Source organism: Microcaecilia unicolor, chromosome 10 (assembly GCF_901765095.1).
Source record: "Microcaecilia unicolor chromosome 10, aMicUni1.1, whole genome shotgun sequence".
NCBI classification, from domain to species: Eukaryota; Metazoa; Chordata; class Amphibia; order Gymnophiona; family Siphonopidae; genus Microcaecilia; species Microcaecilia unicolor.
Genome location: NC_044040.1, coordinates 67,178,149 through 67,197,333, shown reverse-complemented (window position 1 = coordinate 67,197,333; position 19,185 = coordinate 67,178,149). Strand labels below are relative to the sequence as shown.

Genomic DNA, 19,185 nt, shown 5'->3' with positions numbered 1-19,185 from the left:
GGAGGAGGGGGACAAGAGAGATGGTGAAGTGGTGAGGGACGGGGGTGAATATGGTATTGCTGTAGCAAGCAGGACGGGAGGGGACATGGGTGGGCAATGAGTTCCAGCGGTAGGGGAGGGGAAAAAGATTAGGAATGGACAGGGCAAGGAAGAGAATGTGGACAGGGGCCATAAGTAGTGATTGCGGTGTAACAGGTGCATGTGTAGTGACTGAGGTGAGAAGCAGATAGATAGAGCGGAAAAGCTGAATTGGAGGCATTGATGGACTGGAGAGCAGGTAAGTCAATGGCTGACAAGTTAGCAAGCAGGCAAGTGAGGCAGTGGCTGCCAAGCTAGCAGGCGGGCTGGAACAAGCTGGTGCAGATAGACAGGAATGAGCAGGGAGAGGCAGTGAGAAGCTGGGGAGCAGGTAAGTCAATGTAATGGCAGGTAAGTCAATGGCTGACAAGTTAGGAGGCAGGCAAGTAAATCAATGGCTGACAAGCTAGCAGGCGGGCTGGAGCATACTGGTGCAGATGGACAGGAACAAGCAGGGAGAAGCTAGAGAGCAGGTAAGTCAAGGGCTGACAAGTTAGCAGGCAGGCAAGTAAGTCAATGGCTGACAGCTAGCAGGCGGGTTGGAGCATACTGGTGCAGATGGACAGCAGGTAAGTCGATGGCTGACAAGCTAGCAGGCAGGCAAGTAAGTGAGTGGCTGACAAGCTAGCAGGTGGGCTGGAACAAGCTGGTGCAGATGGACAGGAACGAGTAGGGAGAAGCTGGAGCAAGCAGGCTGGAGCAGATGGACTGGAACTAGCAGGGAGAAGCTGGTTCAGGAGGACTGGAACACGCTGGAGCAGATGTACTGGAGCAAGCAGGCTGGAGCAGGTGTACTGGAGCAAGCAGGCTGGAGCAGATTTGATTCCATCATGATGTAATTTGTGATAAGATTCTTTTCTTTTTATTCATATAGTATATATTCTGTCAAGGTATTACAATTGATTCTTTTTTGTTTTTATGATATTCTTCATGCCTTATTAATAGAGATCTGTGATAAGATTCTTTTATTTTTATTTAAATACTAGTGGAACCAAGCCCATTTCGTCCAAAATGAAACGGGCCCTAGGAAGGCTCTTATCTAAGCGATTTTTCCTCTCTCCCCTGCCCTCCCCTCCATGTCCAGCAATTCTTCCCTCCCCTCCCATCCCCTCTGTGTCCCGTGATTCGGACATCCCCTTGGCCTCCCCTCCATGTCCAGCGATTCTCCTCTGCCCTGCCCTCCCCTCCGTGTCCCGCGATTCTTCTCTTCCCTGCCCTCCCATCCATACCCCATGATTCTCTCCTCTCATCCCATCCATGTCCATCGATCCTCCTCTGCCCTCCCCTCCCCTCGATGTCCTGTGATTGTCCTGTGCCCTGCCCTCCCATCCGTGTCCCGCAATTCTGCCCTCCCCAGCGATTCTCCTTTGCCCTGCCCTCCCATCCGTGTCCCACGATTCTCTCCTCTCCTCCCATCCCATCCATGTCCATTGATTCTCCTCTGTCCTGCCCTTGATGTCCCGCAATTCTGTCCTCCCCTCCATGTCCAGCGATAGCCCTGTGCCCTGCCCTCCCATACGTGTCCCACGATTCTGCCCTCCCCAGCGATTGTCCTGTGCCCTGCCCTCCCATCCGTGTCCCGCGATTCTCTCCTCTCCTCCCATCCATGTCCATCGATTCTCCTCTGCCCTGCCCTCCCCTCGATGTCCTGCGATTCTGTCTTCTCCTCTAGTGCAGCGTTCCGTTGCCTACTTGCCTTCAGTTGCTTTCGTTCGGAACAACCTGACGTCAGCTCGCCTCCAGCATTCCCTTCCCTCTCACTGTTCCGCCCTCTGACGTCATTACGTCTTTACGCAAGGACGGGACAGTGAAAGGGAAGAGAATGCTGGCGGCTTGCTGATGTCAGGATGTTACGAACCCAGACAGCCAGCCAGCCAGAGAATGTTGGAGGTACAAATTATACAGCTAGATTGTATATCCTGTTAATGTATATAAGATTGATTCTTGTTAAATTGTTTAACACTTTTAGTCTTTTGTGGTATATCAAGCAATCAAAGCAAATCAAATCTTGCCCTTGAACTGCTGAGAACTATAGGACCCCAGGAGCTGCCCCATACCCAAAGCCTAGTAGCTTAGCATCTTCCATCCTAAGGTACTAGGAATGATGGGTCCAGCTATACATCCACACACAAAGCCTGCCACCTGAACAGACCAATCAACTGCTAAAATAAACAGTAAGGCTGTGTTCAGTTATTCTTTATGTTGGGTTATTTAGACCAGAAAGTTTTGTCTTTGTTATAGATTGGCTGGAACTTGCACATTAATGGTTTAAAATTTGTTATAGAAATACATGATGTTTGCCTGCTGTGAATGATCTTTCTAATAAACTTCATGATATTACTAATCCAAGTGATAGGATCTGTGTGTCTGATAAATTTGGTTGTATACCCCCGGACCTAAGTTGTCCATGCAAATCCAGTCATAGTCTGATTTGCACACACAACTTAATTACTTAACAAGCCAATCAGTGCTGATAGTTGTCACTTAACAAGCAATTATTGACACCAATTGGCACTAATTAGAATTTACGTGCAGAACAGTCTAAGGATATTCTGTAATGGGATGCATGTAAATTCTAAGAAAAGAGAGCATGGGCGTTTCTAAAATCTATGCGTGTTGTTATAGAATACACCTGGTCCGTTCCTAATTTAGACGTCGGCATTTACATCGAGTTTTACTTGGCGTAACTGCCCACAACTAAATTTAGTCGCATGAACAGGGGCTCGGCCTATTCTATAAACCACGCAAAAATTTAGGCTTATTCTATAAAGTCCCGCTTAAATTTAGGCGTATTTCATTTTGGTGCCGATTTTTTAGGTGTGATATATAGAATCTAGTCCATAAAGTACAATTCAACTTTTGCACCTACATGGCCACTACCTAGAGAACATTTAGCTTACTGTAGGTTGATTTTCTCAGGTAGCTAAATGCTTCAAACTCACAATCAGCCTAAAAAAACCCAGAGATGATCTGCCAGCCAGTTTTTATCAAGGGCTCTCAACGTGAATGCAACTGACATATTCTGTTATTTTAGATGCATTCTAAAATATGATGCATTTCTAAGGCAAGCTCATTCTTTGCCAGTGTCATTATCTGTGGAATAAGAGTAGGGTGATAATGTCCACTAAGATTAAAGTATACCAAGCAGCAGTACAAACTGGTGTATAGATGTCAATCATAGATGCCATATCACAGACATCTAAGCCAACTTGAGCAATTTAAGGGCTTATTTCCACAGCCCGCACTGGACTTAGAGAGTTTTGGAAATAAGCCCTTCCAATTCCATCACCACTCCCAGACATCCATTTCCAGTATAAGGTGTTAAGACTAAATTACCAACAAAAACATCATCAAAAAGTAAACAAAAGATTTCTACTGTGGAGGAAATGGTGGCGAATGCTCATAGGATGGAGGACACCAGAATTTCCAAATGTTTGCTCTATGACCAATTGAAAAATGCACACAACAACCAACGCTAAATAACTCTTTAAATATGAAAACCTCTCAAATAATGAATGGACGGACTTCAACATGTTGGGGCTTCAATGTTTGAAAACTAAGCCAGTTAGCACAATATCATCATTAGTCCATGTAAGTGAAAAAAGTACTCAGTGGACTGGATAATCAAAGCCGCAAAATGGATATCCAGTGAAAAGATGTCCTAAATATAGACGGATATACATCATCCGCTGTCTGGATATGCTACACTGAATATTGATTTATCTGCCAGACTTGTAAACACACCCATGGCACGCCTCCAAATGTAGCCGGCTTGTTGAAGCCCGACTCTACAAATATCTGGTTATCTGCCACCAGCAGAATATTGGCTCTCTTGTTTTGACGTGTATAACTGGTTAAGTGTCATATTCGGACGCTGATTGGCTGGCTAATTTTTTGAATAGTGGGCAGAGTGTCTTTTCAACTATTATCTCTTTAATATTACTATATACATCACTTCACAAAGTGAGAAATTATCTTCCAAAGAACTCTCACTGCTGGGATGATCATGTTTTGATGGCCTGCATCGGGGAATTGAGAATTCACTTAACCACCATCTCTCTAAACCAGCATCCATTTATCTTTGCAGTAACAGCTAAACTAAAAGAAAATGGTGACAGCATTCCTTATCACATGGGTTGATTGTATCACTATTGCGTACATTCAAATCCACCAATTAATACGATATCCATTCAATTGCATTATTTAGACCTTTCAGGGAAGACTGTATTGAATCTGTAAATCCGTTATTGTTCTTTATAATTTAAACACAATGACGATTTCCTTTGAGTGTTCTGATATGTGATCAATCAAGTAAATGGGAGAGTCCAAATAAGGCACCATGAATGTTGGTCACCAACCTTACAGAAGCTGTGGTTGGTGCAGTACTACTTTGAGCCACCACAGAGAGAAACAGTTATTCAACAATCACATCAAACAGATTGCAGAATGAGCTTTGTGATATATGTGATTGTCTGCTCATGTCATTTGCTTTATATTGATCATACCAGTAGAAGTATGAAATTGAGACTGACGGAACACAAAAGTAGAATTGTGAATGGAACTCAGTCAGCTCCAATGGTGGATCAATGGTTGTAATACCACCAACAGGGTTACAGATGTAAAGTGGACAGTGGATTTCCAGATCAGGTGCAGGCTGCCCAAAAGATCAAAACAGTGCTACTGAACAGATGTCATTGTATTGATAGGTGGATTTGAATGTTTGTAACAGTGACACAATCAATCTATGTGATAATGAATGCTGTCACCATTATTGTTTAGTGTGGAAGAACATGACCAGCCCTATGATTTAATAGCTAAGATTAATCAAAATTTGAATTTACCTTTGATGAGGGCATTGCTGTTGAACTTGATGGAGAAGCATCTCTTGATGATTTCAAGGATTGAAGAGATTGTTCTTTGCCTTTAAAATAAAAATATTTATAAACATTCCAGGTTTTCCACCAGTTCTCAACACTTTTCTGGTTTTCAAGACACTCATACTGAATATGCATGAGGCATACCATAAAATTCTGCTGTTCACTGGAAATAATTTTAGAAACAGAAAATGTGAACTAAAGTCAAAATAAAACTACAGCCCCAAGCCTAATGTTTATTAAAGAGCACCTACAGAGGATTACAAAGGGAGGTTACTGTCAGCAAACATATTTTTATTATTTTTTAAAGGTATTCCACTTCCACTGACAGACACAGAACTCTAGCTGTACTTCTTATCTAATTGTATGTTCTCCAGTTAGTCATAACTAGCAAGCAAAAAGATAAAACACCTCCCCCATAAACACCAGCTTACTTTTTAAAATAATACATTATATTTTAAGTTTAAAGTGCATGTTATACAATTCACATCAGTTTGTGCCAAACGACTGGTCCACCTGTATTGATGACTGAAAAATATGGTTCTGAAAAACATCTGGACCCAACCCAAACCTTGCTACTTTCATTTAGTTACAAAGAAAAGGAATAATCATCATCATCTCAGACCTCTTGAAGCAACAAACTTAAATATGTAAAGCCCCATTTTATATAGGACATTGAAAGGGGAATTAAGAGTCTTTTGTAAAATATGAATAAGGTCCTATGTTTTCTCTAAGGAGTGGCCTGGTGTGAACAAATGTTTTTTCACGTGAGCAACAAGTTTTAAAAATTAACAATTTTTGAGCGCCAGTATTAGGTTTCTGTAAACATTTTTTGTGAGCAACCATGTAAAATCCTAAAACTTAAGAGCAATCGCTCATGTGCTCTGCTTAGAGGGAACATTGGTAAGGTCATGTAAGAATGCACACTGATGTCATTCCACGTCCAACGGGCGTAGTGGTTCTAAAAAGCTACATGTGAGAGAGGTGTAAATGCTCAATCTATAATTTTTTTGTATCAACATATTCCTTCTAAAACATACATCAATATTTTAAGCCTGCCCAAACCACTCCCTCTCCACACCCTAATCAAGTACCCTTTATATATGAACATGGTCTGGATCACCACATGTGAACAGTAGCGTTCTAAAATCATTACTTGCGTGCGTAGGCAATCAACATATTTAAAAACCACTTCTTATATGCAGGGATGCTTCTAAAATGAGGGCCTTGGTGTAACAGTATATAATAAATCAAGATCTGCGAAGGTTAGTAGAAAGAGAAGACAGCCATCCCCCGATGCTGAGCTCTGAGAAACGGACGAAGGATCTATCATTGGGAGATGTAGGTGGCTGGGGTTGCCCAAGAAGTGGAGGAGGAAGCACACCTGTCTCCTCGAAAGGACAGTTGCTTCTAATGGAAACAAGACCTCTGAAATGAGCTCGATTTCCCCAATCTGTACCACCTTGAGTCCTGGAATCTAGACCAAGACTGCGAAGAATGAAATACAGCTTTTGGCTTATCTTCTGGCGGGTGTGGCCTTTGGAATCTCCTAGATCGTTTACAATCTTTTCCAAGTCCTTCCCAAAATGGAATTTGCTGCGAAAAGGAAATTTTGCAAGATGAGTGGTCCGCATTCCAATGTCTAAGCCAGAACCAGTGTCTCACAGTAACTGCCAAGGAGAAACCTGGAGGTCATACAATAAGTCTGCTAAATAGGCCAAGCCCACCTCCAATGAAGGCAGAGATTAACTCCTCGAGAAAGGAAGGCTTCTGGACTCAACATAAATAAGTGCAGGCCACAAAAGAACCACAAACCATGGCCTGCAGGCACAAGGCCACCACTTCAAAGGACAGCTTTAAGGAGGACTCCAACTTCCTGTACTATACGTCCTTGAGGGCTGTACCACCCTTCACGGGCACTGTAGTCTTCTTGGTCACAGCCATCACAAAGAATCCACAACAACTCCAACTCCTCTGAAAGGAGAGGGTACAGATAAAACATAGCTCATATCACCCGCAACCCCGCCTCAGGAGTATTGCATGAGCTGAGATAAGAACCCTAATTGAACCGTGATTATGGAAAGTCCAAGACGGCTTCTTAGTACACGACATCATAGGATGTGAGGTAGCTTCCGAAAGGAGAGGCTCAGGTGCAAACATTTTAAGCACCTCCAGCGCCTTAGAAACCAGGGAAGGCAGCAACTCTTTCTTGAAGAACCGAGCAGCCATGGGATCATCACCCTCCTCCGGCGGGAACTCCCCCTCCTCCAACAGATCTGACAGCAAGTGGTATGAGGCCCCAGAGAGGTGTCCCTCTGAGCCATGATTAGAGCAGAGGGAGATCTCATCAAGCTCCCTGTGGAGCTCCAAATGTGTCCTTTTTAAACCTGGCCAGCAGAAGCCCCAAGGGGGACAGAGGAGGCCTCTTCAGCAAAAACCCTTGGTGCATCAGAAGTACAAACTCCAGAGAGAATGGAGTTTCAGCTGCCACAGAAGAGAAATCTCCCAAAACGGCCCCAGAAAGGGGCTGTGCAGCCCCTGCAGGAGAAAACTGGCCTGTAGGAAGGGAGACTGTAGGTGATCTGAAAAAGTCTGAGCGCGTTGGCGCTTCAAAGATGGTGGCTGCTGACACGTGGGAAGTACCACAGAGCTTGCCAAGACTTTCCCTATCGAACTTGCTGAAATCCCCGGGTTTGCCATTGCAGAAACCTCAGTCTGCAGTGAAAAGGCACGAGCACATGCGCTGCAAGTTCCTGACACTGCTCTCTGGTTCTCACACCAGGGAGCAGCGCTTGACTGTTTCCGAAGGAGCAGCCATAAGGTCAGAAAGTAAAGAAAAGCAGGTACACACACTTAGTCAAATCAAAGTTAGCAGAGGCAAAGCAATTACAAGAAATTTGACCCCACTGCTAGTAGTTTCTAAAAGGCTTCATACAGTTTCTGTTTTTCTTTTTTCCAATCTGGCAAGCACAGCAACAGCAGAGGGTGGGGAGAGGGGCTTGGCACTACCAGGTGTGCCCTGGAGCCTAATGACTCTCCAACCCCAAAGCTCAACTGAACCTGTGTGATAGGCCAGGAGCCAGTACCAATCCAGAGATGCACAGGTTAGGGTAATCCACTTGCTAGATAAGGGAGAATACTCCAAGTGAGGCTGCTGCACAGGGTCTTATATGGCAGAGCTCTGGAGTTCTCTTATCTTCACCTGCTAGTAGATGGGCATAACCCCACAAGTCTCTGGATTAATCTGTGGGATGACATGGAATATCTTAATATTGCAGGGAGGATGAGGAATGGATGATAAAGTACCAGGCAAAGATACCAAGAATTCTTGGTAAACTAGTATCCAAATTTAAAATACAAATAGTTTATATAATTTATAAAGAGCAAAGTCATATGTGTATGTGCCAAATCTAACCTGAGGTCTAGCTTTAAAAGCTAAGCAATAGCATTCCACACTTTCAGGCACGGTATCCCACTTTGCTCAACACTCAAAGGACTCAAAGGAAGGGTGAAGGACAACATCTGCAGAATCTGTGACTCCTGCTGACACAAAGGCGGCTTCCTTCTCAGCAAGCTTTTGATGGAGTATGTAAATCACCTGACCCAATCAGACTGGACAAGATTTTATTGGGAGGAAACAAGTAAGCAGAGGAAAAATAAAGAAATATTTAAAAGAACACTTAAAAAGAAAGCACAAATTTTTAGCAAGATTCTGCTATACAAAGTATCAGATTAGTGAATGTTTGCTTACATCTTAATCTTAGAATTTTAAGAAGCCTTTACAAAAAAAAAAAAAAGACATACTTCGGTTATGCTGGGATTGATGTGAAGAGTAAGCTTTGCTTCTTTCCGGAGAATAGCTTCTGCTACTGATGCTGGAGCCAGATCGGCTGTGTGGAGAATCTTTATGGCTCACTGGTGATTCCCGGAAGTAAGGAGAATCTCTTTTTGGTGGAGATCGATCTCGAACGTGTGGTGGATAGAAAGGTTTTCTTCTGAAACCCTCCCTGCTTTCCCTTTGAAAGTAAAAGAGGAAATAAAACTATATTATAACTTTTTTTGACTTATATGAACCTTACTACTACTACTTATCATTTCTAAAGCGCTACTAGACGTACGCAGCGCTGTACACTTGAACATGAAGAGACAGTCCTTGCTCGACAGAGCTTACAATCAAATTAGGACAGACAAACAGGACAAACAAGAGATAAGGGAATATTAAAGTGAGGATGATAAAATAAGGGTTCTGAACAAGTGAATAAGGGTTAGGAGTTAAAAGCAGCATCAAAAAGGTGGGCTTTTAGCTTAGATTTGAAGACAGCCAGAGATGGAGCTTGACGTATCGGCTCAGGAAGTCTATTCCAGGCATATGGTGCAGCAAGATAAAAGGAACGGAGTCTGGAGTTAGCAGTGGAGGAGAAGGGTGCAGATAAGAGAGATTTACCCAGTGAACGGAGTTCCCGGGGAGGGATGTAGGGAGAGATGAGAGTGGAGAGGTACTGAGGAGCTGCAGAATGAATGCACTTATAGGTCAATACGAGGAGTTTGAACTGTATGTGAAAACGGATAAGAAGCCAGTGAAGTGACTTGAGGAGAAGGCTAATAAGAGCATAACGACACTGGCGGAATATTAGTCGTGCAGCAGAATTTTGAACAGATTGAAGAGGAGAGAGATGGCTAAGTGGGAGACCTGTGAGAAGCAAGTTGCAATAGACTAAGAAAGAGGTGATAAGAGTGTGGATGAGGGTTCTGGTAGTGTGCTCAGAAAGGAAAGGGCGAATTTTGGTGATATTATAGAGAAAGAAACGACAGGTTTTAGCAATCTGCTGAATATGTGCAGAGAAGGAGAGGGAGGAGTCGAAGATGACCCCAAGGTTACGAGCTGATGAGACAGGAAGGATGAGAGTGTTATCCACAGAAATAGAGAATGGAGGAGGAGGAGAGGTTGGGTTTAGGGGGAAAGATAAGAAGCTCAGTCTTGTTCATGTTTAGTTTCAGATGGTGCTGAGACATCCAGGCAGCAATGTCAGACAGGCAGGCAGATACTTTGGCCTGGATTTCGGCTGAGATTTCTGGTATGGAGATGTAGATCTGGGAGTCATCAGCGTAAAGATGAAACTGAAAACCATGGGATGAGATCAGAGTACCAAGGGAAGAAGTATAGATGAAGAAAAGAAGATGTCCCAGGAGAGATCCCTGAGGTACACCAACTGACAGTGGGATAGAAGTAGAGGAGGATCCACTAGAGTATACACTAAAGGTACGCTGGGAGAGATAAGAAGAAAACCAGGAAAGAACAGCGCCCTGAAATCCAAGTGAGGACAGCGTATCAAGGAGCAGGCTGTGATCAACGGTGTCAAAAGCAGCAGATAGATTGAGAAGGATGATGATAGAATAGAGACCTTTGGATCTGGCCAGGAACAGATCATTGGAGACTTTAGCAAGCGCTGTTTCAGTTGAATGAAGGGGGCGAAAGCCAGATTGAAGTGGATCAAGAATAGCTTGAGATGAAAGAAAGTCAAGGCAACAGCAGTGAACAGCATGTTCAAGTATCTTGGATAGGAAAGGAAGGAGGGAGATGGGGCGATAGTTGGAAGGACAGGTAGGGTCCAATTAAGGTTTTTTAAGGAGTGGTGTGACTACGGCATGTTTGAAGGCATCAGGAACAGTCGCAGTGGACAGCGAAAGATTAAGGATTTAACAGATAAAAGGGATGACAGTAGGAGAGGCAGTGTTAAGTAGATAGGTGGGAATAGGATCAGAGGAACAGGTAGTTAGTTTTGAGGAGGAAATAAGATGTGTAGTTTCCTTTTCAGTGAACCTTGGAGATTATATATACTATAAGCCAGTAAAATATCTAATTTTAGGATATTAAGGGTTCCTTTTACAAATGTGCAGTAAAACATGGCTTTAACATGCCCTTACACAGGTTTTTCCTGCATAATAAAGCCATTTTTACCATGGTTATAAAATGGCTTCTATTTTTTTGTATTAATGGCCATGCGCTAATTTTGCCATTAGCATGTGGCCATTTAAAGCAAAAAACAAAACATGTGAGCACTTACCACGACCCATTTTATAGGTGGTAAGAGCCCCACACAGTATCCTTGTGCTAACCACAAGGAGTGGAGGAGTGGCCTAGTGGTTAGAGCACCGGTCTTGCAATGCAGAGGTGGCCAGTTCAAATCCCACTGATGCTCCTTGTGATCTTCGGCAAGTCACTTAACCCTCCATTGCCTCAAGTACAAACTTAGATTGTGAGCCCTCCTGGGACAGAGAAATATCCAGTGTACATGAATGTAACTCACCTTGAGCTACTACTGAAAAAGGTGTGAGCAAAATCTAAATTAATAATATTAACCAGTTAGCACTAGATGCATTAACTGGTTAACACATAAGTACATAAGTAATGGCACACTGGGAAAAGACCAAGGGTCCATCGAGCCCAGCATCCTGTCCACGACAGCGGCCAATCCAGGCCAAGGGCACCTGACAAGCTTCCCAAACGTACAAACATGCTCTCCACCCAACATGCCCCCTCAAAACCAGAAACAATTTCTAGCATGTGTTTTGTGCAAGCTCATTTCAAAGTTATTGGATACATGAGCACATCCCGCATATTCCACTTTTAGTAAATGGTGAATTTGTGGAATAGCCTCCCAGTGGAGATGAAAACTGTATTTGAATTCAAGAAAGCTTGGAACAAGTACATAGGATCTCTAAGGACGAGGAAAGGATAGCAGATGGCACCAATGGGCAGACTGGATAGGCCATATGGTCTTTATCCATGCGCCATGTGCATATGTGTGTATGCATGTGTCTACAGAAAGATCAAGTTATATATATGAGTACTGCACTACCTTCCCAAATGGCTTTGTGGTGTCTGTAGGCTAGGAATTATTATATTAGTAGAAATGATTGTTATTTTAGCTTATTTGTAAACTGCTTGGAATGATCCAAGGCCAGTTTGAAAGTTCATTTATTAAAACCAATGTATGTATGTGTATATATCTGTGTTGCCTCCCTGCCTGTCTGTGACCAGGAGAAAAGAGAGGAAGGCTGTTTGAAAGGTTCAGTTCCCTAAATGCTATATTACACTGAATCAATGTCTATATGTAGAAGGTGCAGGTAACTGCTTCTCCCATAGAAATATACTGGGCCATTTCTCTAGAACCCCCCAGTCCACTATGGCACATTTTTGAAATTTAGGTGTCTTTTCACCAGTTTTCCTTCATGCCAAACTCTGTCCCATTATCTTTAAGCCAGGCTCAACAAATCCCAGGTGCCAAGTCATCATAGCCCCCAGAAATTGCACCCCTGAATATTTCTGTCTTTTGTGGTGCTTCCAAACAGCGTGTTTCCTACTTCCCTAACACAATTCACTACCTCAACTGTCTGCAAATTTATCTCATGTATATTCATTGTGGGTATCCTAAAAACCTGACTGGCTAGGTATGTATCGAAGACTAGGTTGAGAACCGGTCCCTTCCCCAAGAGGAAAGGAGGGTTAGGGAAGATGTGATATAGCTGTTAAAATAGTTCAAAGGTATTAGTATACATACAAAATGTTTCCAGAGATGGGGAAGTATTAAAACTAGAGGATATGAATTGAAGTTGCAAGGTGGGAAGACTTAGGAATAACATCAGGAATACTTTTTCAAAGATAGTGTGGTGGATGCCTGGAATACCCTCCCCCGGTGGTAGAGACAAAAACAATAATGGAATTCAAAAAATGTATGGGATAAACTCAGAGGATAGTATCAAAACAAAACTTAAATGACCTCTGGAGTGGTGTTTCAATGGCATCTCCAGCAGTGGGAAAGTAAGGCCAGTACCAGGAGGACTTCTAGGTATGAGTCCCATAAATGGAAGACCATTACGATCAAGTATATGTATTTTATACTACATTCATATGTAACTCAATCGGGGAGATGAGGACATTTTAAAGTTGAATATAGCGAGTAAAATGTCAACATTGCTGAATTGTTGGTTTAATCAAGAATATCAAATGTAACTGCTGGGCAGACAGTATGGACTATGCTCACACTGGCTAGCTTCTCCCAGGTGCAAGAGTGTGTAGATTTCAGCTTTCACGTTTATTCAATAGCTCCTGCAGCTCCTTTAAAGAGAGCCGTATGCACAAGTGGCGTCTTTAGAAGTTTTGGCTATGGCTTAAACGCATTTTTTGCAGCTTGAATCATCAGCAGTTCATCTGCACTACATTATTTTCCAGCGGGGATCCTTTGGCATTGCAACATCAAAGAGATCTCCTCTACTTCATGTATTGTAAAGAGTTTACTGCATTAATGTACAGAGGTATTTTCGACTCCCAAAGCAGGCCATTAGGCTGAAACACTGCCAGGGTTGGGTTCTTCATTGTTTAATTAAGAATCAGGTCCTTCACTGTTTTAATAAAGGATTGTTTTAGTCTCTTGATTTTATAACACATTGTTCTTTTTCACCTTTTGGTGTTTTATCTCCATTGTTCTGTCTTCCTTGAATCGTCTTGTGGAGTTTTGGATTTTTTTTTTGTTTTTGCTGTGGTCTTTATCTGTCACCATCAACCATTTTGTCTCCTATTTCCCTCAGCACCCCCACACCACACCACTGCTATAGGTTGACTTATTCCTCTAAACCCTGAAAACCAACTGCCACTTTCCCATTCACCCATCTATCCCCGCCCCACCCCAAAACAGATAATAAACACACAAACTTCAACAAACAAACCCACTCATCTTTATCCTGGCAGGGCGGTATTTTTGGAAGACCTTAAAAAAAATCATAGTGAAGGAAGCTCAGCGGGCAATCAGGTAAGTGGCAAGCAGTCTTATAATGCTCATCAATGAAAGAGTTGTACGCAACTAACAGAGAAAGAACAGATATGTCCTTATCTATGAACCTGCTCCTTTCTAGGATGGAACTGACCCTTTTTGATGACATCATCTGGCAAGGGGGCAGAGTTGAAACTGTCAATGAACAGAGATCCTATGAAGCCCCTAAAGGTGGAGGTCCAACTACGTTTCCTGTCTCCACTTCTTCTTCTGAGGCATTCTGGTTCTACTAGTGAACCTGGCTGCCCTTCCTGACATGGTAACACCCAAAGTACAGACACATACAACTTAGAACTGTACTAGTTCTGAGCTCTCAGACAGTTGTCCCATCCCAGTGCCCGTGTGATGTATGCCTAATCACACCCTGCTTGTCAATCGATAAAAAGTATATTTTGGTATTCATAAAAACTACAAAAACCAGAGCCTGCCAGATATCAGAATACACGTTCTTATTCCAAACTGCAATTTATTCAAGGGTACATTTATAAATTTTGTTTAGAAACCAAACCAACTTTAGCATAATCATCTGTAGGGATAAGCACATGAACAGAGAACATGATGTACAGACAGACCACCCCTCGCCCAGATTTGTTTATTAGGAACACTGGCCAAATCTTACACTTTCATTTACTACATACCAAGAAACAGGGCTTATCTATACTATTGTAAATCACTAACTTTAGTTAACATAAGCTCTGTTTTTTTTAGGATCTCTGTTAAATTCATGCTGATTAGCTTTTACCAAAGGACAAGCAATATCCTCCTAACAGAGGCATAAATAAAATGCACCTGGCTGAAATGACCTTCATCTGAACTCGGGGCATGTTACAAACAAAGGCCAGGCTGCATTTGTCAATTGGCCCTCACAAAGTTTTATTACTAAGGGACTGTTTGTAACATGTAAACTAGAGATACTGCAGCCAGCATTATTAGATGAAACAAACTAACAAAGTTCTACTCAATTTACTAAGCAAAACAGAGCTGCATTTTTGTCAATCACTAAGCAATCTATATTTTAAATTGTTAATTACTGCCACCAAAATTTTCTGTTACCAAGCTATTTATAAACCATTTTGCTATTTTAAAATCAGGCCTGTGGAATAAAGTTCTAGACTTACTAAATCTCTGCCTACCAAACAAACAAAAGCTACAATCATTCTATGAGGGTTCTTACCAAGAGTTAAATAAGCTGTACATGTAAATCTTTAAGATTGGGCTTCACATCTTTCTCAGTTCAATTTTAGAAAGGGTAAGAGATGGAAATTGAGGCATTCAAGGCTGGGATATGCACTTGTAAACCACTTTGAATTTATTCTGAAAGGCGGTATATCAAGTACGAAATAAACATTAAAAAATTCCCCCTGTATTTTACAAAGGACCTGTGTAAAGACAAGCAGGACTGTATGTCCATGTCTCCCCCATCCCATTGGGGCAATAATAAAAAACAAAACTGCATTACTACTACTATTTATCATTTCTATAGCGCTACTAGACGTACGCAGCGCTATACACTTGAACATGAAGAGACAGTCCCTGCTCGACAGAGCTTACAATCTAATTAGGACAAACAGGACAAACAAGAGATAAGGGAATATTTTCCGGAGATGGGAAGGTGGTAGAACGAGAGGACATGAAATGAGATTGAAGGGGGGCAGACTCAAGAAAATTGTCAGGAAGTATTTTTTCACGGAGAGAGTAGTGGATGCTTGGAATGCCCTCCCGCGGGAGGTGGTGGAAATGAAAACGATAACGGAATTCAAACATGCGTGGGATAAGCATAAAGGAATCCTGTGCCGAAGGAATGGATCTTCAGGAGCTTAGTCAAGATCGGGAGGCGGGGCTAGTGGTTGGGAGGCGGGGATAGTTCTGGGCAGACTAATACGGTCTGTGCCAGAGCCGGTGGTGGGCAGCGGGACTGGTGGTTGGGGGGCGGGGATAGTGCTGGACAGACTTGTACGGTCTGTGCCAGAGCCGGTGGTTGGGAGGAGGGGCAGGTGGTTGGGAGGCGGGGATAGTGCTGGGCAGACTTATACGGTCTGTGCCCTGAAGAACACAGGTACAAATCAAAGTAGGGTATACACAAAAAGCAGCAAATATGAGTTATCTTGTTGGGCAGACTGGATGGACCGTGCAGGTCTTTTTCTGCCATCATCTACTATGTTACTATGTTACTATAAGGGAATATTAAAGTGAGGATGATAAAATAAGGGTTCTGAACAAGTGAATTAGGGTGGGAGATAACATTCAGATTTTTAAAACTGCTGCTCCCTATCTGCATGCACACCCCAACCCCCTCAAATATTAGCACAACCACCCCATGATAGCCCCCCCCCAACAAAGGCTCTCCCATTTCATACTAAACTCCCCCAAAACCCCCTTCTCAGCTCTTACCATGGTCCCTGGTAGCCTACTGGGAGCAGAAGCAGTCCCCAATTGGTCCTGCTCATGTCAGTTCTGGGTTCAAAATGGAAACGATGACTTCTAATGTGTAATCTTGCGGCTGCCATAGATGGTTAAGGGGTATCATGAGGTAGCGGTGCAGACGTCCGGGGCGGGGGGGGGGGGGGGGACTGCGTGGGGGAGCTGGCCTAGGCCTCTAGACACTGCAGATAAAGAGTGACATGTATTCCCTTTGTAAATTGGAGAACATATGTCTGTATTTTTGGCCAAACCGCTTCCTCTCCATGCCCTAGATCCCCCTTCCCCCCACAATCTAAATGTAGAATGGATCACCACATGTATATGAACAGCAGTTTTATAAATTTGCTACTTGCATGTGTTGGTGATCTACACATTTAAATGCCACTATTTACACATGTGTTTTCCTGAAAGTGCTTATGGTGACTAAACAACCAGATCAAAAGGTGCTCCGGAATTTTATTGGGAGATTTTGTCTTATTTCATCCTATATAATAATTCTCACCTCCAACGTTCTGTCTTGCCTGGGAACGTGGCTCCCTCAGAGTTGGTCTGCTAGGCTCCGTAGATCAGACTAACGTAGTGGCCGCATTATGACGTGATCCCGGGTGAGAAAAAAAACCCCATACAGCTGATCGAATCCCATGAACTGGCAATCGCACAAAAAAAACCCCCACCTCGCAGCTGACGAGACTGCCGCCCTCCCGAACCTGCTGCGCTCACCGAACGCCCTCCCGAACCACCACTGACACAACAGACAAGAAGCAACGAAGGATCAGATAACATCAGTGGCAAACAGGAAAGGAGCAGAGGGAATAGACAAAAGAAAAGAGACATCAGATTGGCCAGTAGAAGAGAGAGGGGAGGAGCCGCGATGCAGGGAGCAGCGAATCAGCACAAAACGGGGCGGACACAGCCAGAATCGACGACGGCTGCAGGGGAGAGTTGGCGGCGGGAAGGGGGGTTCGAGAGAGTCGCGGCAGAGGGGTCCAGGGGTCAGGAACTGTGAGGGGGGGGTCTGGAAATCGGAGGGAAGGAGTGAAGATGCCATCCTGAGACTGACAGTGAGAACACAGTCGAGACAGAGAACAGACTCCAGCCAGACCTGAACAAAACTCCTTATCCAGCCACGTCACCAGGGCCAGCCTTTAGGCCAGAAGTAAGGCCCAACTCCCAGAGGGACGCAGACTGATGCCCGGGAAAGAGAAAGACTAGATCGCGCAAGACCGAAGAAAGGGTGTTGCCAGAACAAGGGCCGGCAATCAGTGCCACAGCCCCCCGTGCCAATCCCCGTTGGAGTAAGAGTCGCCGGCAACGCCCGCCACACCATCCAGAGATAGCAAGGTGGAACACCTAGAAACGGAACCAGGCTCACCTCCCAGAGACACAGCAAGACTTGACAAGCTTCGATGCCTAGAAATGGAGCAAAGCTCACAATGCGGCGCCGTAGGAACTGGATGCCCCGAGGAGTACGGCTGTGGACCAGAGATGGCCCTAGGGCCAATGCCAGACGCGCCAAGATGGAGTCAAGTTCAATGCACAAGGGCAGAGCAAAGCCCAACGAATAGAGACTGAACACGGCTCGCCGTGCCAAGACAGGCCAGGCCGACCTGTAGAAACAGAGTCCACCTTGGACTGCAGAGAAGATGTAAGGCACAACGTGCAGGCATGGAGCAAGGGCCGACGTGCAGAGAGAGAGTGGGGCCCAACGCCTGGAGGCCAGAACTAATAATAGCTTCCAAGGTATCTGGATTTTCAGAAGGTATATGACAAAGTACCTCATGAAAGACTACAGAGGACATTGGAGGGTCATGGGATTGGAGGTAGTGTTCTATTGTGGCTTAAAAACTAGTTAAAAGATAGAAAACAGAGAGCACGGTTAAATGGTCAGTATTTTCAATGGAGAAGGGTAGTTAGTGGGGTTCCCCAGGGCTCTGTGCTGGGACCGCTGCTTTTTAACATATTTATAAATGACCTATCGATGAGAGTAACTAGTGAGGTAATTAAATTTGCTAATGCCAAAAAGTTATTCAAAGTCGTTAAATCGCGGGAGGATTGTGAAAAATTACAAGAGGACCTTACGAGACTGGGCGTCTAAATGGCAGATGACGTTTAATGTGAGTAAGTGCAAAGTGATGCACGTGGGAAAGAGGAACCCGAATTATAGCTACACCATGCAAGGTTCCACGTTAGGAGTCACAAACCAAGAAAGGGATCTAGGTGTCGTCGTTGATGATACGTTGAAACCTTCTGCTCAGTGTGCTGCTGCGGCTAAGAAAGCAAATAGAATGTTAGGTATTATTAGAAAAGGAATGGAAAACAAAAATGAGGATGTTATAATGCCTTTGGATCACTCCATGGTGCGGCCGCACCTCAAATATTGTGTTCAATTCTGGTCGCCACATCTCAAAAAAGATATAGTGGAATTGGAAAAGGTGCAGAGAAGGGCAACGAAAATGATAAAGGGGCTGGGCCGACTTCCCTTTGAGGAAAAGCTAAAGCGGCTAGGGCTCTTCAGCCTGGAGAAAAGGCAGCTGAGGGGAGATCTGATAGAGGTCTATAAAATAATGAGTGGAGTTGAACGGGTAGATTTGAAGCGTCTATTTACGCTTTCCAAAAATACTAGGAGTAGGGGGCATGCGATGAAGCTACAATGTAGTAAATTTAAAACAAATCGGAGAAAATTCTTCTTCACTGAACGTGTAATTAAACTCTGGAATTCGTCGCCAGAGAATGTGGTAAAGAGATTCGCTTAGCGGAGTTTAAAAAAAGGTTTGGATGGCTTCCTAAAGGAAAAGTCCATAGACCATTATTAAATGGACTTGGGTAAAATCCACTATTTCTGGCATAAGCAGTATAAAATGTTTTGTACTTTTTTGGGATCTTGCCAGGTATTTGTGACCTGGATCGGCCACTGTTGGAAACAGGATGCTGGGCTTGATGGACCTTTGGTCTTTCCCAGTATGGCAATACTTATGTACTTA

General features: G+C 43.7%; 1 protein-coding gene across 2 annotated transcripts in view; it reads right to left on the bottom strand.

Annotated features, from left to right (window-relative positions):
• The window catches only part of PPHLN1 (periphilin 1), a 242,577-nt gene that overhangs the window by 63,373 nt on the left and 160,019 nt on the right, over window positions 1-19,185 (bottom strand). For both annotated transcript variants that reach the window (XM_030216566.1, XM_030216567.1), the window contains 2 exons: window positions 8,757-8,968; window positions 4,920-4,999 (listed from right to left, as the gene is read on the bottom strand). In XM_030216566.1, coding sequence (XP_030072426.1) covers window positions 4,920-4,999; window positions 8,757-8,968 — 292 coding nt within the window. The remainder of the gene's footprint in view (window positions 1-4,919; window positions 5,000-8,756; window positions 8,969-19,185) is intronic.